This window comes from Cydia splendana, chromosome 13 (assembly GCF_910591565.1).
Source record: "Cydia splendana chromosome 13, ilCydSple1.2, whole genome shotgun sequence".
Classification (NCBI taxonomy): domain Eukaryota; kingdom Metazoa; phylum Arthropoda; class Insecta; order Lepidoptera; family Tortricidae; genus Cydia; species Cydia splendana.
The window spans coordinates 9,901,087-9,923,324 of NC_085972.1; the positions used below are offsets into that span (position 1 = coordinate 9,901,087).

The 22,238-nt window shown below is 37.5% G+C and overlaps 2 protein-coding genes across 2 annotated transcripts in view; one reads left to right on the forward strand and one right to left on the reverse strand.

Annotated features, from left to right (window-relative positions):
* The window catches only part of LOC134796016 (fibrosin-1-like protein), a 323,185-nt gene that overhangs the window by 45,447 nt on the left and 255,500 nt on the right, over positions 1-22,238 (forward strand). The window lies entirely within an intron of this gene.
* On the reverse strand, positions 6,928-15,351 carry LOC134796002 (UDP-glycosyltransferase UGT5-like). The gene is made up of 5 exons (XM_063767904.1): positions 15,266-15,351; positions 14,858-15,087; positions 11,554-12,152; positions 8,451-8,673; positions 6,928-7,450 (listed from the first exon to the last, which is right to left on the reverse strand). The coding sequence occupies exons 2-5, from the start codon at positions 14,991-14,993 to the stop codon at positions 6,951-6,953; spliced, it is 1,458 nt and encodes a 485-aa protein (XP_063623974.1). The 5' UTR covers positions 14,994-15,087; positions 15,266-15,351; the 3' UTR covers positions 6,928-6,950.

Consider the following 22,238-nt stretch of genomic DNA (forward strand, 5'->3'; position numbering starts at 1 on the left):
TCCTGAGTATTTATTAAAATTATTTACGCGATTTAGGATATTTACAACTATAAAATTTAATAACAGAGAATTCCGAGAAGGGAAAAAAATATAAATCATTATATAAGACTAAAACATATTTCATTGAATAATAAAAAATATGGTTGATCCGCAACATTCGTTTTATTACAATAATCATCATAGGTAGATGCCTACAACCCTAGCGCATTCTTACGATGACGCGTTAGCACGTGACTCGCACGGCGGGCAACACAGTCTCGACTCTTTGTGCGCGTACTTATGGTACATTTCTTCTTGTCCTGAGCAGCAGGTATTATTATTAAGGTTTTGTAGGCTATTATAGCGTAGGTATTTTCGCTTTTGTTTGGGAATGAAGTATCTGTTACGTAGTAACTATTTATTAATCTGTGTCAATGTGACGGAGCCTTATTGTATAATACCATAATTATAGGTACAAACGCCTACACTGAACCCACACAATCGAAACTAAGGCATAATTTAATCTGCCTTAGTAAGTAGGCTGCACTTAAAGCTTCCCCGAATTTCGTCTGATATTGATTAAAACGCAATTTACATAAGGGAAACTATTTAGTGAATATCGTAGGTATTAATTTTGTAGCATGCTAGTTACATTTAACAAAGCGATATTTCGAAATGCTAAATTTGTGTGTTTAATTTACATGAGTCGATTTGGTAGCTTACCTATAGGGACCGGGCGCGTTGCCCGCGTTGGAGGGTCTGCCATCTACAGTTTACGTACGTTTTCTTGTGCATTGTAGATTCTGCCATCTTGTGGGCTACATTGGAAGCATAATAAACTTGACATTTACACTACGCGTCAATAAACAGGGGGCTCCTGTGCTACTCCCTACAATTTATGCACGCTCCCTAATCTCCCTATAGCCTAAATTTCTTTATCGACATAGTTTCTATAAGATATCAAAACTGATTCGTTAGATTTTGGGTTCCCACAGTAAACATGGCAAGAACGGAACTCTCACGGTTCAATCACAAGCTTGGCCGCCTTTTTTGTAATTATTTACAATCTTGATAAAGTCTTTTAACTATATATCTAAGTATATTTCTTTACAGAATTAGTAAATAGGTGGCCTACTCCAATAAACAAGCTTAACAGTCACAGTAAGTACATTAAAATTAGGCCAGACCCATTTCCTGAAATTACTCTTCTGGGTATTTCAAAAGTGTTCATTATTAAGATTTATTGACGACAAGGACACGGGGCGCGAATACTTGGAACCTTAATTCGTTCGCCTGGGTTGGAGCTGTACATTTCTTATGAGCCGGTCGGAATTTAGGTTTATTTATGTTTGATCGTAGGCACATCAATCGAAAAAATCCAAAAAAAAGTGGAAACAATCACCAGCATCATGTTATATTATGTATCTTACTGTAATATAAGATACACTTTTAAGGAATGGGTTTAACATTATTATTTTTATACTAATTACTTAAGTTGTATAAGTATATAGGTACAGGTACAACTTTGATAAATCAATCTATAATTCGCTTTTCAGTAAAGTTAATAAACATATACACCATATGTTGTTCGTATATTGGAGCGGTCAAGGTGCTCACAAATATCTGAACACGCCTCTATTGCCAAGGCGTTGTATAGTGCGTGTTCAGATATTTTTGAGCACCTCGGCCGCTCCGATATATCTGATGGCGACTGTACATACTGACTATGGCAGGCAATAAAGTGATGAGTATTAAAGTCAGAAGTATTTGATTAGGATAATTAGGAGGCATTAATTTTGCTGAATTCGCTTGAGCACGAAAATCGTGTTTATTTCACGTTTTTACTCACCAAAGAAAAATGTACGATGAGGTTTTTTAAAGTGCTGTAAAAGTTTTCCCCTCTCCTTCCGCGCCTCATTAGTTTCCTCAATCATTTTCACCTCCGAAAGGAAAAAAATCGAAATAAAAAGCATTACATTATAGCTACGCCCAATTCCAGATTATTAATAATAGGTAGCTAAGCATGTGTGCCAAATTTTATAAATTCTGCGAGTGTTTGAGTGATTAAACAATAAACATCCAAATCCATCCGTTTCTTCTGTACCCAAAAGTTGTTAATTATTACTTAAAACTTAAAATCCATCTAATTGGTAGGTAGATTAAAGGATGACTCACTAGACCGGGCCGGAGCCTCCGGTGCTTCAATTTCTATGGAAATCACCACGTGAACAATGAGTGGTATTAGAAGTTAAATAAAATAGAACTACTTATACTCGTATGTCTGTTCATATCATATCTCTGAAAACAGATACGTGAAACTCGTCTATTTTTATGGCTGCAAACACAATTGGAGAGGATTTGGCTAACAACTTTGAATAGGCGCTTAATAACAGGGGTACAGTCAGCAGCTAAGTTGCTAAACGGGTGAGATGTTCAAAATGTGTGCTATTAATACACACTAATTATACGCGCTTATTCTCTTAACAATAAAGTTGTGTTCCGTTCATTTTGACCACCTCGCCCAAAGACCAACTTCCGCTGCTGACTGTACTTAATGTAAAACTTCGAGTAATCTTAAAAACCGGCCAAGTGCGAGTCGGACTCGCTCACCGAAAGTACCGTACTTTTTAGTATTTGTTTTATAGCGGCAACAGAAATACATCTTCTGTGAAAATTTCAACTGCCTTAGCTATCACGGTTCATGAGATACAGCCTGGTGACAGACAGACGGACGGACGGACAGCGGAGTCTTAGTAATAGGGTCCCGTTTTTACCCTTTGGGTACGGAACCCTAAAAAGTTTATTCGTAAGAAGGAATTTTAGGCTTAGTTCACTTATTAACCAAAATGTATACTCGCATTATCAAGGATCAAACACAGAATTTAGTAATACAATAGTTGTCTCTCCCGTGGACAATAGTAAACAGCTTGTGTGCTTGTAAGTAATGCTTATTAACGTCAATACTTTTACAGTTCAATGAAGGCTAATTTAATTTATTATGTATTCACTTACTATTTGCCTCGTTCAATTAAGTCCCATTTCATTATTTATGTATCCACTTACTTTTTGCCTAGTATTTCCATTCAAGTTTAAACTTCATTCAACGCAGTACCATAGCACGACACATGGCCATATGAAGGATTTTGTCCGTGCCCTGTTGAAAGCAAAAAGCCCGCTGACTGGCGACTGCTTATTTATGTTGTATGACACAATCCTGGCCGCTATAAAACGTAGCTTCCATTACGCTTCCGTGTATAACATGCAGGCAAGCTACTACTGAAACGCAGTGAAAAAAAACCGGTCATGTGCGAGTCGGACTCGCGTTCCAAGGGTTCCGTACATTACCTAGTTTTTAACAATGTAAGTCCGACTCACGCTTGACTGCACATTTCTAATAGGATTTCCTGACATCTATAGGTAAAGAACTTTGTGTATTTTGATATCGTAAGTATATAGTCGAGGGTGGAAGCCCTAAACGACGGCGTTGCATGAACAAAAGATTTCCTTTGGCAGGATTGGTCCTTAGGACCCAAGGATGGATTTAAGAAGTGGAGCCACCGAGATTTTTGATGTTAATTTTTAGGGGGGGGGGGGGGGGGGGGGGCTCTCAACTTTATCTTGATATCTATATCATTTTAGTTACTAGGCCAAGTTTGGTATCGTTTTCGTATACATCGGGGATGCCGAATTCATTTATGATATTATTCCGGCACTATTCCGAAGTAAAAACACATAAAATATGAAAAAAAATACTTTTTTTTTATTCCTATTCACGCTTAAACTGCTGAACCAATTTAGTTGAAATTTGGTATAGAGATGGTTTGAGTCCCAGGGAAGAACATAGGATACTTTTAATGTCATAAATAATCCCTAAAGGGTGTAAAAAGGGAGGTGGAAATTTGTATGGGGATTCAATAACCGCTGAACCGATTTAGATAAAATTTGGTATAGAGATAGTTTGAGTCCCGGAGAAGTACATATAGGATAGTTTTTATTCCAAAAAAATGCCTTAAAAATGAAAGGTAAGGTGTAGGATTGTATGGGAAATTAATAAACGCTGAACCGATTTGGATGAAATCTATCTATCTTTGATTTAGTTGAAAATGATACTAAACTTGACTTAGAACCTAAACTTAAAGAATTATTAACCTCAGAAGACGCAGACGCTTAACCCCCCCCCCCCCCCCCCCACTCCCACCTGCATCAAAAATCTGAATGGCTCCACTTCTTAAATCCATCCTTGGGTCCTGAGGGCTAAACCTGCCAAAGGAAATCTCTTGTTCATGCAACGCCGTGGTTGACCTTTTTATGCTCTGAGCTGACACTCAACTAATATTGAAAAAAGATTTTTGTGTATCTTTTTCAAAATCTTAGACCCAGTAGTTTCGGAGATTTATCCCTTTCTCCCTCCCTTCCCCCCTTCTTACCTTCTTCTTCTTCTTCTTCCCTTTAGGGAGGGGGGGAAAGCTCGGACAGACAGACGCACGAGTTCCATAAGGGTTCCGTTTTTTTCCTTTTGAGGTACGGAACCCTAATTAACTGTAACGTGTCTGGTCAACGTGAGACGTATAATTTTGTTGATTTCCAAACTTTGTTAATGCTTTTTTCCGCATAACATGAAAGTCTGGTAACTCTTTTTGTCAGTGATATGCGCTGCGGAGTTTCGTAATCAGCGCTGTTCCGAGATTGGATTGTGTAATTTGATTGCAATTGATGCACGGCCACACCAATATGCCACACAGAAAATGGTATGACAACAGACCGATCTCATAAAGGCAGTAACGACTACTGGCTGTGAGAGTTAAAAAAGATAACAAATAGGTAGTTCGATTTGAAAAACAGTTATTTTTAATGAAGCTCATGATCCGCTCGACAACTTAATTGAAAGAGTTACTTAAATTTTGCATAATGGTTGTGTTCCCATCTGACCAGATAAGTTTGTCTATATCGGGCGTTATTTTTAAATAATTATTAATGTAATAATGTTAATACTTACTAAATTTTAAATCGGTCTCAATCAATCGTAAAGCAGGTATATGATTATTTTAAATTAGTAGTCTAAATACATTACCGTAAAATGGGGTGAGTAGGGTTCGCGGGGAGAGTTGGGTTATGAATGGGGAGAGAAGGATTGAAAGGGGAGTGAGATGGGTTTTTAAGGCTACTGCTACAAAAATAATGTATTCCAATTTAAAATGGAGCTATAGTAATATTCATAATAAAAAAAAACGATCCAGAAATCTTCCAAAATCACCTTTGTATGAAAACCCAACTCACCCCAAATACGAGGGAGTACGGGGTGAGGTGGGTTTTCCTGTTTATCGTCAAAGTTATGAAATGGAACTACCCAAAATAAAATAAAAACTAAAATACAAACGTCCGGAACACTTATTATATACACCATTCAGTTTGCAATGTTTGCATATGCAAAAATAAAATGTTATCGAGGTTTGAATGTCAGTTTTGCGCCTACTCACCCCATTTTACGGTATTATTATTTTTGTTCCACCTAATAACACCCGCAGCTATTGTTAATTCGATAGTAGAGTAGGGTTGGACCAACCTAACTCTGCACAGTCTTTGCAATGACAAAGTGTGAAAGTATCTTCATTATCGGCACCCTTTGTTTCGTCAAAGTCGGTCCGGAATTATCTTGGCCCGACTGTGATTACCAACGAAACAAAATAAAAACAGAAATGTTTCCTACCAATAACATTAAAATCTCAAAACGCGGAAATTATCCGTGTCCTAATGAAAGATTATCCGAGTCTGATTGCTGATTGCCGAAAACTGAGGAAATTGGCGCAGCCGTTGGACGATTCTCGCAGAGTGTTCGCGCGGCCCGATTCCCAAGTTTTAATTGCGAACTCTTAATGAGGTAGGCAACAAGCTCAAAATAGTACATGTCGCCAATGCGCTGCAGAAATTTTAGGTAGTGTTATTTTAATCTTTCCATTTATTACTTGAACAGAAGGTCTGCATTGTTTGCAAAGTTAGGCGAGGTTTGTTTAAGCAAAGGCTTTGGAAATTATTCCTGGAGTATTAATAGATAAGCAGAAACATGGTTTTGGCGTTAATACTTTTTGGAAGGGGTGATTTTAACTCCCAGGCAGCTGGATTAAAAAATAAATAAGCCAACAATAAACGAATTGTAAAATGTTGGAACCAACAAGTATCTCCCAGCATTTAATTTTTCTATTTCTGTTTACTTTATTTGAAGAAACCTACCTAACTGAAATAAAAACTGAATAATAAAATAGTGTGTAAAAAATATGTGTTGATTTCCGTGCAAGTTAATATCCTCGAAATAATTTAAATAAAGTCTATAAATATCGATTTAACCATTATACGTAACATTTTTCAGATTGAATATGCTAAACATAGTCATATTATGCTTCTAGGTACATGTATCTCGCATAACCTACCTAGAACTTCTTAGGTACTGAAGAACTGTTAAAATATCAGCCAGACATCACATCACAATCACGCTTTGTAAACAATGTAGGAAGGTACGTAGTCTGCAAAGGGGGCGCAATTTCAAGGCCTACACATTTCGAATTCATAAGTCTGATGCAGCCAGCACTTGGACAAAGGTGGCCCTGTGCTGTGCAAACGTCAACGTTTTGTTCCAATGTTTACCTAATTATATCCAGTGGACGCAGTTCTATCCGACAAGGCTTTGGTTTAAGGGCTTTTGCGGCCGAAATTTCAATGTAGCTTTGTAAGTTGTATTGAGTTTTAGTACCTAGGTATTCAGGTTTTGATAAAATTCATTTTGTAAATGTTTATTACATTAAGTTCTTTTCTGCTAAAGTTGTTAAGAAATATATATTGTTTGTTTTTGTAGAAGTTCAAATAATAAAAGTATATAAAAATTACGCAAAACACTATTATTCCACGTATTAATATATATTCCTCGTTAAAAATAACAAAATTCATATTATATAACATAACAAGGCAATCGAAAAACTTTAGCTGCGTTTTGATTTCTTTTTAACAACAGTTTCTTTTGTAATAAGATACTTGATGAGTTTTACAATAACAAAAACAAATGCTACAGCAATTGCCACAAAGAAAGCAAAGACGTCGAGCATATAATATTCAATCCAGCTTAGATTACGTGCTGGATTCTTCATGAAGTCCGCACCTTTGTTTCTAATTACATACTCAATCCAATACATGGCAGTTTGCAACGCTGTAAAAGGCCTATCTTGGAACCTAACTGACAGCTCCTTCGCCTTGATTTTGTATGAGTCATTTTCACAAACAGCGCGTAAAGCTGATTCCAAGTTTTCCTCATTGATATCATGGTATTGTAGGATCCTGCCGATACCAGCTTCCTGAGCCTGTAGAAGATTGTTGTATTGGTCTGCGTATATGGGGACTCCGATGATTGGAACCCCATGGAATACTGCCTCTTGTGTCCCGATTAGTCCGCCGTGGGATATGAAAACTTTGATGTTCGGGTGAGCTGCAAGCAATTGTATTAGTTTTAGGTGTTGATTTTTTTTAAACGTATAGCTACTATTTACGTGTGTAAAACATATAACAAACAATACAATTTTAAAAACAAAACATAAAATTTTATGTAAAAAGCAAAACCCAGCAACGGGTTAAAATTCAGTAGTAGGCATTCGGCGGACATTATTTAAGCCGCAAATGTAAACGTAAAAAAATACAGACGTAATTTTATTTTCATTTTTCTTGATTTCATTGTAGGTATACTGTAAAGTGACTGGACTTTTGCCATCAAAAACTGAACCTTTTAATTCAATTACGCGGAAAGACCGTTCTTAAAAATGTACCTATATTGCCATGTTGGTTTAGACTTTAGAACGAATTATAGAACTATTTTGTGATAAAATAATGGAGCAATGTTTTAAAGCGGACAGGTGTACACTTATTTATTAACCTATTATATTCGGGATTTGCTTTAGTCAATCCATGCATTTAGTCAATAATTAGGGGTTTGGTTATAGTATAATAAAATTATATAAAAATGCATATACAGGTTTTAACTACTAGTATACTTAACCATACATACATACTTACTGTTGTCTACCATAATTTAAGTTATGCTTAATTTGTGTGTCATGTTCTCTTTCATATTGGTGAGCAATAAAGAATATTTGTAGTGTATTGTATTGTATACTTAATAGTTAATAGTGATATTTATCACGGATTAAATTACAGTAAGATATGAGTCGTCCATGACTGCATGAGAGCCTACTCTCGTAACTATAGATTTAACAAATAGTTTTGGTCAATTTATAGTATCTAATTTGTCAACAGTCACTTGTCTAACCTTATAATGTTAAATATTTTTCTATGTTTTAAATAAGTGTAGTCTAAATAAATGGTCGAATAATATGAAATATATTTATCAACATCGTTACCTACATTATAGTAGATAAAGAAACAGTCATCGTTGAAGAAAAACATATTAATATTTATAAATACAATTGGCTTACCTAAAATCTCCTTTTGCGGCAGCCATTTTCTTATAATGAGATTGTCAGGTTTGCCCTCTAGACGTTCTTCTTCCCATTTCCACAATACAGTGTACTTTAGGCGCCTGAACACGTTAAGGAAGGCCTGTTTTTTGTCGAGTGGCAGTTCTGAACTGTGAACGTTGGAACCAAAGCTCATGTAGATCACTCCTTGGGTTGACTTGTTCAAAATATCAGCCAAGTCCTACAAAATGTGTAATAAATTAATCTTTAATTTCACCATCAGACCATCACCAATCTCAAAAATTAAGTAGGTAATTTGTTAAATAACTAAAATAAACAAATATTTTCTAAAACCTTGAAAATAGTCATACATGCCTAGAACAAACCGGATGCAACTTACTTTTACAAACAATACAGTACTTAAACCTAAATTACAGCCTAAAGACGGTATTTTTAGGGTTCCGTACCCGAAGGGTAAAAACGGGACCCTATTACTAAGACTCCACTGTCCGTCTGTCCGTCTGTCTGTCTGTCCGTCTGTCCGTCTGTCCGTCTGTCCGTCTGTCCGTCTGTCCGTCTGTCCGTCTGTCCGTCTGTCCGTCTGTCCGTCTGTCCGTCTGTCCGTCTGTCCGTCTGTCCGTCTGTCCGTCTGTCCGTCTGTCCGTCTGTCCGTCTGTCCGTCTGTCCGTCTGTCCGTCTGTCCGTCTGTCCGTCTGTCCGTCTGTCCGTCTGTCCGTCTGTCCGTCTGTCCGTCTGTCCGTCTGTCCGTCTGTCCGTCTGTCCGTCTGTCCGTCTGTCCGTCTGTCCGTCTGTCCGTCTGTCCGTCTGTCCGTCTGTCCGTCTGTCCGTCTGTCCGTCTGTCCGTCTGTCCGTCTGTCCGTCTGTCCGTCTGTCCGTCTGTCCGTCTGTCCGTCTGTCCGTCTGTCCGTCTGTCCGTCTGTCCGTCTGTCCGTCTGTCCGTCTGTCCGTCTGTCCGTCTGTCCGTCTGTCCGTCTGTCCGTCTGTCCGTCTGTCCGTCTGTCCGTCTGTCCGTCTGTCCGTCTGTCCGTCTGTCCGTCTGTCCGTCTGTCCGTCTGTCCGTCTGTCCGTCTGTCCGTCTGTCCGTCTGTCCGTCTGTCCGTCTGTCCGTCTGTCCGTCTGTCCGTCTGTCCGTCTGTCCGTCTGTCCGTCTGTCCGTCTGTCCGTCTGTCCGTCTGTCCGTCTGTCCGTCTGTCCGTCTGTCCGTCTGTCCGTCTGTCCGTCTGTCCGTCTGTCCGTCTGTCTGTCATCAGGCTGTATCTCATGAACCGTGAGTTGAAATTTTCACAGATGATGTATTTTTGCTGCCAAATACACACTATAAACAAACACTAAAAAAAGAATCAAAGAAATAATGTTATTTATGTGGGGCGACTCGCACTTGGCCGGTATTTTTAAATCACATTGCCCATAATTATACATCATTTAATAGCTAGTCATTTGTTACCATTGATTGCAAAATAACATACTTACATGATGCTTAAAAGTATTTTTAATTCTGCTAAATCAATTTTATCCTTCTTATGATTACGAGTACATCGTCATAATTTTGGTAATATCAAAGAGAATAGATAGTATAGAGGAATGCAGTCCTTGATGAATGCTTCGTCTTTATTTCGAACGATTTTTTTTCGTTCGTCGCCGACAGTTACTTCGAATTTTGATTCATCACTCCATATTATTTGACGCCATTGCTCAGTAGTCCAGTTTGAGTGCTCGCGAGCGAATTTCAGCCTCTTCTTTTTCTGTAACTCCGTTAGTAAAGGTTTTTCCTTGGCCGTGTAAAAACCATATCCCATTCTTTTGAGAACCCTTTTGCAGGTATCCACTGAAACGTCTTTCTGGATCATATCACGCCATTTTACGGTAAGTTCCCCCGCACGAGCACGGCGGTTTTGTTTGATAATTTTCTTTAATACTCGGTTTTCAGCTGCACTCGTCATACGCGGTCGACCAGACTTCTTCAAACACGAAATTGTGCCGTGTTTCTTGCGATGCTGGATTGACTGGACAGTAGATCTTGGCAGTAATAAATCTCTGGCGATTTGGTTGGTAGATTTTCCACTCTCACTACTGGAAATTATAATTATCCTGACTTCTTCTGTGACTGGTTTTCCGCGGCCCATGTTGCTCTAAATTACTTATAATAATGAAAAAATACTTGGGGTATGTACTTATATATGTACCCTTTGACATTATGAAATGACAATGGGTTCCAAATTTATTTGAATCATTTTTATTTATTTGAGCAATAATATTAAAGAGGCTTAACGCTAGGCATGTACAAACTATTTTGCATTAATTAAGAACCTGCCGAACTGTTTTGTGAAACCATACATGAATGAATATACCTAGGATTTTTTTTCTTACATTGTATTTATTGTGCAATAGTGTAAAAGCAACGTTGTATTTATGGAGTATAATATTGTAGAAATCGTTTGCTCGAATGCCTTTCTAGAAATAAAACGAGTTGATATAAGATTCATATACTTAATAATCTATGACTTGACGAACTCTTCTGCATTGGGGCTCGTATCAGCTTCTCTCACAAACTATAGAAATATGACAAACAAACGAGTACATAATAGCCGACGTCACGATAACACTGACTTTTGAACCCATTCATTATTCTGTCATGCCATGACTGTTATGATTTGTAAATTACCTACGTCTAATATTAGACAGAGGCAAAAGACGTCGTATTCTATTCCCACTCGGACATTCTTACAGGTTTACACGATAAATATATAAAGATAATGACCCTTATATGTTTCATTATCTACCTAAACATGTTTCTAAAAACTTAACATAAATAATAAAATTTATATTTTAAACACGCGGTCCAATGGTATCATGCTTGTTATTATGGACTCTATGATTATTGGGGTAAGCTACAAAATTACACTTTCGTATATATAAACGGAGTTACGGAGCCGCAACCTAGCAAAATACTTTTTTATGACAAAGTTCCTCTCAGTCGAGTTTAGAGTTACCAAAAGCGGTTGCAATTGTTATGAAGCCTCTTGAACATCAACTTCCGCTCCATTCAAAGAACGGTAGGCTCACAAACATATAAAAATAATAGTAGTCAATTATACGTTACCTTTGGGAGAGGATCGAATTTATGAGTCAGATGTATTCCTCCAATTTCAACTAAATTAGGTAAATACGCTGCAGGAGTGTCAAAACTGAAATGACTGTTCATTAGAAACAGCGATGCGTTCTTCTGCAGTTCTTCTAAACTTGGAACAGGTTCAGGCAAATTCTTTATGTACTTCTTAGCCAATGCTTCCTGCTTCTGTATGTACCAGACTTTATACCAGAAGTACTCATAGGCGGCAAAGTAAAAGTTCCTCAATCGCCCAAGAAAACTGTGTGGCTCTTTGATAACAATGAATTCATTTATAACAGTTGCTAACTGTAAAGGATTTCTCATGATAATATTGTTCCTCATGCAGTTACCAAATGTGGTTACTAGAGCCAATGGCGCATTGTACTTATGCGCTAAAACATAAGTAGCTTCTTGGAAAAACATTTCGCTTATTACCAAGTCAAATTTATGATCTTGCTTTAGAAAATCTTGGATTTGTTTCGAGCTGAGTGCTACCTCAGTGGATGCTAAGCCTCCACCCCAGAGAATTTTGTCATAAAATGCTTCTTCGGATATGTCCACCATCGTAAAGACGTTCGGTCGTCCGCCTTCTGAAATATAATACAACATTTATGTTAATCAAATTATCATTATGTAGCACAAATAATTTGTCTTTTATATACTGGCACCCTTTCTACCATCCTTTTCAGACTTTTCAACTTATAGGTAGCAGACATAGACTAGGAATCCTCTAGACCGAGTTTAGAGCAATTATTTCATGCAACCGATGCTGCCAAAAATGCGGGGGTGCGCGGGACGAGGTGAGCGAGATCCCGTGCCGTGATTGGTCCGTTCAAACGACGAACGAGTTCACGGACGTCACACAAAGACACTTTCGACTCGAACATGGAGTAAATTTACCGTATGCGTGGCAGAGGGGGTAGCGCGACTATGCTCAGTCTGGAGGATGTTTTATCTGTGGTAGCAGAGGTGACAGTGACAGACAAATAAAAAGCAAACTTAAAAACTCAACTAAACGAGTTAACAACGCTAGAGTTGAACCGATCTAAGTCTGCACGACACTTTATAATGAAAAAATGTGGGGATATCACCATAAAGGTCGAATTACTGTAACAATATGACGTTACAGTACAGGGTTAGCTCGGTCCGACTATAACAACACCTCACAACCTGACGTTCGCCTAGCCGTTTGAACATTCTCGTATATTCAAAAACAGAATATTTCTATATTCATTTTCAAGGTATTTTTTGTACGGGAAAATGAATAAGCTAAGCTACCTAAGGAATGTACCTACTAGATACCTAAGGAAGGTACTTGTGTTTGTGTAATGGATCGCTCTATTATATTACGCATAGGTACTATAGCTCTTGTCTCGAGTTTATCGAAGATAACAAATTGATCTCATTTTGACATCACTTGCCCCGCATCTCACTCGCACTATTGCCTATATTAAGTACAAGCGAGGTGAAAATGAGTGAAACAAAATGTCAAGAAGTCAAGAATTATTGTCTAAACGGCATCATATGAGACCAAACATTCGCTAACGGTCTCCTCACCTGGACAGCGTCGTCCGCGTTAGGGTAATCAGTGTAATCACACTCAACTAGGAAATAAACATGTTATGTAACCATAAAGGATGACTTACGCTAGACCGGGCTGTGCCCGGGCCGAGGCGTCTGACATGTCATTTGCTATGACGGCTGATCGGCGTGATCGGTGATCACGTGGTGCTTTCCATAGAAAACCAAGCGCCAGAAGATCCGGCCCGGCCCCGGCCCGGTCTAGCGTGAGTAATCCTTTTTTATGCATGAACACGTGACCTTGCAAGACGTACCGTATTTAGCCGTACATAGGGTTGCCAGATGGTCGGGATCTATGGGCAGAGCAGCAGACGTAGTGCCAATAATGTAAAATATCGTTGTTTTAATACAATTACTTTAATTTGAATGTTTTTTTTTTCCGACTTAAGTCTCAAAATCCCGAAAAATTGATATTTTTTTCCGATAATAGCGCCTTTCGATATGGCAACCCTAGCCGTACACGTATTTGTAATGACATATTTACAAAGTCATCCAAAACATGTTTTCCGAAGACCGGTCTGGCCTAGTGGATTAGTGACCCTGCCTGTGAAGCCGATAGTCTTAGGTTAGAATACCGGTAAGGGCATTTATTTGCATGATGAACACAAATATTTGTACCTGAGTCATGGATGTTTTCTATGTATATAAGTATGTATTTATCTATATAATATGTATATCGTCGCCTAGCAGCCATAGTACAAGCTTTGCTTAGTTTGGGGCTAGGTTGATCTGTGTAAGATGTCCCTTGATATTTATTTATTTCTTAGTAGTTTTTAGTTACCAGAGAAGAATTTTTAGGGTTTCGTACCCGAATGGAGATTAAGTAATCACCAAGACCAAGAGCTCGATACTGATTTTTGTTTTCCTGTTATTAATGTCAGAAATGTATTATCTCATGATTCGCCTTATGGCGATATTAAAATATGTAATAGAGTATTTTGCAAGCAACTTGTACTGCCTATTTATTTCCATGATTCATCTATTTCACACTAATAACTCATCCACTCAGTCTCTTTAAAGTAATTGCAGTTCCTAGCTCACAGACATTACATTTAATAGAACTAATATACTCTGTATCTTTAGCTACTTAAATAAAAGTAAACAAATAATTTTATAATTTCGGGTAGTTATAACATTTATTGATTATCCAACCAAAAACAATACCACCTGTATCTGTCAGTGAACGACCTGACTTTAACGTACATTATTTGATCATGTAATGTTTTCATCTACCCTCAACCGGCTTAAGAAGCCAGTTGAGGGTAGAATTTGTTTACTCTTTTTTAAATACGTAAAGATACAGACTAAAAAATAATAAAGCATCGTATTTTTTGTGCCGGCTAACACAAGTAGGTAACTCTGAGAACATGGATACACAAATTTCGCCAAAAATCTTTAGATAGATTATTTCTAATTGCCTTTATGTAGCGATGCAACAAAATTAATACTCTAAAGTAAGTAAGTTTGTATGAAATGCAGTTTTAGTTTGCCATGAATAGGTAAGTAAATGAAATTATTCTTATTCTTAAAGGCCAAATTCCACCAGAGTAGGTAATACGGCACTGACAGCACTGTGCGGCACAAGCATTTTTGTACTTAATGCTTGTGCCGTACAATGCACACTTGTGGAATCCCGCCTTAATACTGTAGTAATAGACGGTGTCCATATAGTATCATTGTATTAAAATTAGCTTTGTATTATCACTAGACGTACCTGATACGTCCCAAATTTTTTTGTCATCAGCCATAACTTGGTGATAGGTCGTTGCGTGTTCAGTTTCCTTGAAGGCTGTAAATACCGTCACATTGTGACCCCTGCGGGCCAACTCCAAACCAATCGGCCGCAGCATGATATAATGCGACTTTGAAGTAAAAGGTATCACATACAGAATATTGGCGCACTGACAGAAGACCGCGCTTGCGAGAATAAACAAAAAAACGAAACTATCCTGAAATAAAAAAAAAACAACTGCAGTTAAGAACAAAAAACGGTCTCTGAGAAAAACACATTTCACTCATTTGCAAGACCGAATAGAAGTGATCCCATAAACTTATGTTCACTTGTGTTACGAGAACAAAATTTTGCATGGAACACTAAAAATGAGGATGTTTTAAAAAAAACACGAACCATTTTTATTCTATTCAATTTTAACTAGCGGAAGGAGTTTATTGGGTGACGCGCTGACTTTGACTGAATTAGAAGATCGGGCAAGTTCAACAGAGCCATAGAGGCCAATTCAGACTTACATTGTGACATAAAAATGATATCTAAATGATATCAGTCGCCCGTGCGTCTCGCTCGCGCCAATACATGTACGGATGACTACGAGCGAAATGCACGCGTGACTAAAAGCAATTAGATATCATTTTGATGTCACAATGTAAGTTGGAATTGGCCTCGTAATGTATCGTAATCTCGTTACTATGTCAGTTTATGTGATCAAGAATCATTGTTTGGTCATTAAATTATCATCTAAATTGAAGGTTCGCATGTAAATGTTTTACATGCAACACCGTATAATTTTAATATGAACTCAAATTCTAAAAGTGTTGGTATTAATGGTCCTAATTAATATGCATTCATAATATTTTAGTAAAAATATTATCCTGATTAAAAGTGTATTTTTTTTTGTAAAATAAAATGTAGAATTCAACGAATAGTAACTTTAATGCTTTAGTGCGTAGACATTGTGGACATAATATTGTATTTTAAAGTCGGATAACTTTTGTAACCTTTTGCATTTTTGTAGGTATTATTTAATTGAGACGGTTGGTTAGTTAATATGATCAGCTACAGACTGCTTAAATTAAGCCAAATTGTACTATGCATAGTCTAATAAAACATGGTCTTCCATTCCCAGAGTGACACGGGCCTACGTCACAACAACATGGCCGCTATATATAGCGCTATCGCATATTATCATATAGCGCTGTCGCATGATGACGTAGGCCCGTGTCAGTTAGGTGACCTAGAAAAGACGGGAATGGAGTACCAGGCGGAGTATATTATTATACCATGGTACTATGGTAAGTAAAAATGTAATACTTACCTACATATAAACTAGTTTTAGTCTACCAGCATCGCCCCTCAACTTATTTACCAACCGCATGAGATTAAGCGGTAACCTACAATTTCCCAAAATGATTTTCATTTGCAATGCAATGGATTTTATATACGGTTTTTTTATTTATTTATTTTGGGTACCTATGGCACCTACGTTAAGTTAACGTAGTCGCATTAAAATAAAATAACACATACTTAAGATTGAATACAAACAGTTTTTCAAGTTACCTACCTAAGAAGCTTTCTATTTGACCAAGTCATTGGTCGGTATTTTTCAGGGATGCTAAACTAATATTAAAACTAATATTTTCCTGACTGTACCTCTCTATGATTAAAAAAAATAAATTAAGACACTGTCAACTTCAACATGTTACTTTTTGGCTGCTATTTAACTGATCACCAGATTTAGTAAAATTTAATACCAAAAAATCTATTTTACCACCCTAAAATAATGAATGATCACCAAAATTATAACACCATTTTAATGTGAAATGATTACCAATTTTATTACACTTTACTATCCTTTTAAAGGAAATGACACCAAACTAATCATTATTAACCCAAAAATACTAAATGATTACCAAATTTCAAACCCCATTTTAATGTGAAATGATAACCAAATTTTTACATCTTGCTATCCTATTAAAGAAAATGACACCAAAATAATCATTGTAAACCCAAAAATAGTAAATGACCACCAAAATTAGAACTCCATTTTAATGTAAAATTATAACCAAATGTTTAAATCTTGATATCATATTCAAGCAAATGACTCCAAAATAATCATTGTAAACCCAAAAATTGTAAATGACCACCAAAATTGTAACCACATTTTAATTAAAAATGTGCAAATATTTAATATAATTACCGTTATCCTATTAAATTAATTAATCCACTTCGTCACCTTTTTCTAGTAGCATTTTATTTCTGTAACAGTCGCAGTTCTAACCTAACCTAACCTAACCCACTTTTCTAGTAGCATTTCGTTTGTGTAAGGGTCGCAGTTCAAACCTAACCTAACCTAACCCACTTTTCTAGTAGCATTTCTTTTCTGCAAGGTTCGCAGTTCAAACCTAATCTAACCCACTATTCTAGTAGCATTTCGTTTCTGTATGGGTCGCAGTTCAAACCTAACCTAACCCACTTCTCTAGTAGCATTTTTTTTCTGTAAGGGTCGCAGTTCAAACCTAACCTAACCCACTTTTCTAGTAGCATTTCTTTTTGTAAGGGTCGCAGTTCAAACCTAACCTAACCCACATTTCTAGTAGCATTTCTTTTCTGCAAGGGTCGTAGTTCAAACCTAACCTAACCCACTTTTCTAGTAGCATTTATTTTCTGTTAGGGTCGCAGTTAGGGAATGCAAATCGGTTATAACCGTGACCGAAATATTCGGTTATAACCGATTATTTTGACAAAATTTCATAACCGAATATTGGAAACCCGAATAACCGGTTACGGTTATTTATTTATGACTTAAATTGTATGTTTTTATCATATAATGACTACAAAATCCTGCCATTTTTGGCTGTGACTATAATTTTTGTCATTCGTGGAATTTAATAACAAAAATATACCAAATTTACTTCCCTTATTTATGAAATATTTTTATTGAATATTGTATCACGTCCAAGGTCATATTTTACTTTTACTGTATTTGGTGTGTTTTATTAAAAAACGAAGACTTATACTCACATTCCCTAATATAGTTGAATCATCGAGAGCGTGGAATTGCATATGTAGTAGTATTGTTTGTTTACAGGCATTCTATATTTGAATTTTCTATTTTCTTGTACTATCAGCATACAACCACTACAAATGCAATTCCATCTTCTCGATAATTCAACTATACTGTAGGTACTAAAATAAGTATTTTGTATTTTTTTAATTACTTAATTGTAAATTTATAATTTTTCGTCGAAAATAACCGTAACCGATTATAACCGATATTCGGTTATTTTACGGGCATAACCGTAACCGAAACCGGTTATGAAGTTTGGCCGGTGATTGCATTCCCTAGTCGCAGTTCAAACCTAACCTATCCCACTTTTCTAGTAGCATTTCTTTTCTGTAAGGGTCGCAGTTCAAACCTAACCTAACCCACTTTTCTAGTAGCATTTCTTTTCTGTAAGGGTCGCAGTTCAAACCTAACCTAACCCATTTTTCTAGTAGCATTTGGTTTCTGTAAGGGTCGCAGTTCAAACCTAACCTAACCCACTTTTCTGATAGCATTTCGTTTCTGTATGGGTCGCAGTTCAAACCTAACCTAACCCACTTTTCTAGTAGCATTTCGTATCTCTATGGGTAGCAGTTGAAACTTAACCTAGCCCACTTTTTAGTAGCATTTCGCTTCTGTGAGGATCGCAGTTCTAACCTAACCTAACCCACTTTTATAGTAGCATTTCGTTTCCGTAAAAGTCGCAGTTCAAACCTAACCTAACCTACTTTTCTAGTAACATTTCGTTTCTGTAAGGGTCGCAGTTAGAGATGGGTAGTGAGTAAATACTCACGGGTAAATACCGAGTAAATATTCAGTATTTACTCAAAATACCCGTATTTACTCGTTTATACCCAAATTGGTGGGTATAAACTATTTAGAGTGCTGAAAGGGGCATATAAATTTGAAATATAGGTGTATTTTGTAAGCCGCTACTGGATTAAGTACTCAAAATTGTAAGAAATGTATTTTTAAGAGGGGCATTCCATACATGTAACTAATTGTCATAAAAAAAAATTTCAGAAACGACCAACGTGTTGCACATCATTACATGGATCTTTAAAAATAACTGGAATGTTTCTAAGAACATTTTTGGATAAATTGAATATTTTGGGAAAAAAACCGTTTCGAAAGGCCAAAATAATGTTTATCTCTCTATAACTTTAGAACCAAAGTTCAGAAAAAATATGAAAATATATCGGGAGATTAGCCGTATAATAGAGTACAAAAAACAATATGTTGAACATCATCGGTTGAGCCATTTTTGAGTTTTCTTTAAAAACCCTTAATAAAAGGTCGTAAGTGCCGCGTAAACACGCACTTTTGCGCGACATGCAGTTATCTAGAACATCGATAGAATTTAAGTACTTACCTTATTTTTAAAGTAAATACCTTCTTATTTAAAACAAAATTGTTAACTATGCATTATCACAATTTGCCTCTCACTAATAATTACCTTTTTTCCGAAATTAAGCGTCCTATATGCTTTTTATTTTATAGATATTGTTAATACACGTTAGCACTCTTCAATAAAAGACAATTTTGTTCTTAAATCTCACTTTTTGAATATTTTATAAGCAATCGTTTTTACCCACCTAAATGAGTAAATACGGGTATTTATCGGGTGCTTTGAGTAAATACCGAGTAAATACTCAGTATTTACTCACCCCTACCCATCTCTAGTCGCAGTGCTAACCTAACCCACTTAACTGATAGCAGTTTGACTTACTTTTCTAGTAGCATAACGAAATGCTACTAGAAAAGTAGATTAGGTAAGGTAGGTATGCGGTGCGGGGTACGGGGGGTTGAGCGGGAGGGGCTAGTAATTTTGGCATCAGTTTACTTTATTGGGTAATATGTAGAAATTTTTTGGTAATCATAGTGGTTTATTTAGGTGAAAATATCGCATTAATTTGGTCTTCAAGATTTGGTGATCATTAATGATTTTTGGTGATCATTCAATATATTTGGTATTTGAATACAATTTGAAGTGCAGTCGTAATTAAAATGGTGGTACTTTTGCATTTTTAGGCCTTATTTTTTTGGTGTTCAGTAATTTTTTTTGATAAGCATGATTTTTTAATTTAGGGTACCAAAGTATTTTTTGGTGGTCATTATATTTGTAGCCTTACTTTTTTAATGTTTTTAGGTACCTACGCGTTTGGGGAAGTTCATCTAACTATGACAGAGAAAACTACCCACCTCTTTTCGATTAATACCTACAGCGATTAGCGATTTGACTCACGTTCCACAGTTTTAATCTGGGTCCAGTATTAATTTGTACTCCAGTGAAATTATTTATTAAAACAAACAAAATGAAAAAAAAAAGCTAAACGTTAAAATTAAAACTAAAATAAAACAAAACAAATCTTAAGCTAAACTTATAAGTTAAAAATGCTCCCCAGGTCACCTTCATGCGTTATGGGGCCCAGAAGGCTGGCAGCGTTACCTTTTTGGATGGCTAGGCTTATCCTCTGGCCGAGGTAGCTGCCAGCCCTCCGGTCACCTGAGGTGTCAATGAGGCGCTGGGACATTTCCTTAATGAAGCTTTTTGCGCTAGGCCCCCACGGTCCCAGAGTATCTACGCCAAACGGCGCAAATATGTAGCCCTCGCCGAGGATAGCATATTTGCGCCGCTTGTTCTGTTCAGCGGTTGCCGCAGCTCCCGCCTTGACGGAGATCGCCTGTAGGTGGGACGGCGCGACCGTGTCAACGCAGGTGGCGTCCCACACAAGCGTCCTCCCCAGCTTCCTCAGAATGAGTGTCATCCCGTCGGGCCGCTTGCCGTCGTCGCGTGCGATACCGTTCGGCTCAAGGATGGCCGGCACGCTAACGGAAGCAAGCGCCCTCCGGATAACATCATTCAGGGAGGGGTGGCGAGAGATGCGGCCTGCGCTTCTCTGGCAGGACAAGCCGTGGTGGCCCAGCTCGTCAATATTGGAGCCACAGCGGCAGCGCTGGGGCTCATTGGTTTTGACCCCCAATCGCAGACTGGTAGCGACTGCGAGGGTCGTTCTCTCTAGGAGGGAGCCTATGTTGGGGGATGGCAATGCATGGAGCCAGAGCCCCGACTCTGGCTTCGATACGGCTAGGAGACGAGCGCGCTCTGCAGGGCTTTGAGCATTATAAATAAGAGATTTTAAGGTGGCTCTGCAGAGGGGCTCATCCCAAAGTTTTTGTGAATGTACGAAGGCTGGGATTGGATTTTCCGGGCAGGCTTGCGTCCAAGCATTTTTGGCCTCGATCTGTATTTGGATGCAGATATTGTCGGCGGGAGGGCAGAAAATTTTATTGGCGAGATCTTGCGTGCTGTGGAAAGAGGACAAAAAAGCTGGGAGGGCGACGCTGACAACTTGCCGGATGCCCAGGCCGCCATGACGGATTGGCAAAGAGGCCTGGGTCCAGGCGCGGTTGTCCAGGTTGATATTGAGAATTGATGAAAGTGTGAGTTTAAGGACGGAGTCTAGGGGTTTGATGAGATGAGGGTATTTCCAGACGGGGCTGCATCTAAGTATGTATGTGAATTTGGGCACAAAAAGACAAAATTAAATGATTACTAACGCCATGTGTGCACTGTATTTTAGAAGGCGGTCCGAATAAGCTTTGTGAGTATTTAGATGTTCGCTAATGATAGGTTCTATGGATTCCGGGAAGATACGAGCACTAAGGAGTCTAAGAGAGGTTTTGTCTATGATTTGTACTTATAAATATATTTGTATTGTATTGTAAACATGTTACTTTACCGTAAGGTGCAAGAACAAGTTTATGGACTTAAGAAAGTTAACAATCTGGCTAGTTTTTGCACGCTTAAATTTTGTCACTCTCTATCATGCATGCATAAACAATTATTTATCAGTGACATTAGAAAAATAGTTCGGTAGATCGTGCTATTTGGGTAATTCTAAGTTTTTTTGTTTTATATCTTAATAGGAGAAAAAAGTATCCGAATCATTTGATTTACTAGCTTTCAGAAAGTCAAAATAACTTTTTTAAAGGACTGCCGATAAAACGAATGATTTCTGCAACTTGGACACAAGTTGTTCACACAACACAACGGAAAAATATGCCCAACACCTCTCACGTTGAACAATTTACCTCTTAACAATGCACCAGGCGCTGACATTATCAAATATAAAAAGTTGTTTTTAAATATAAACTCAAATATTTAGATGTCATGTATTAATGAAAAAGTGAGCAAGGTCTCCAGTGGCCGAGACCGGGTTGCGTATTCTGATTGTAACATCAGGTTTTGAATTTAATCAAGATTTGTTATGGATATCTGTCAGAATCATTTGTTATGATACTGACAGATCTTAA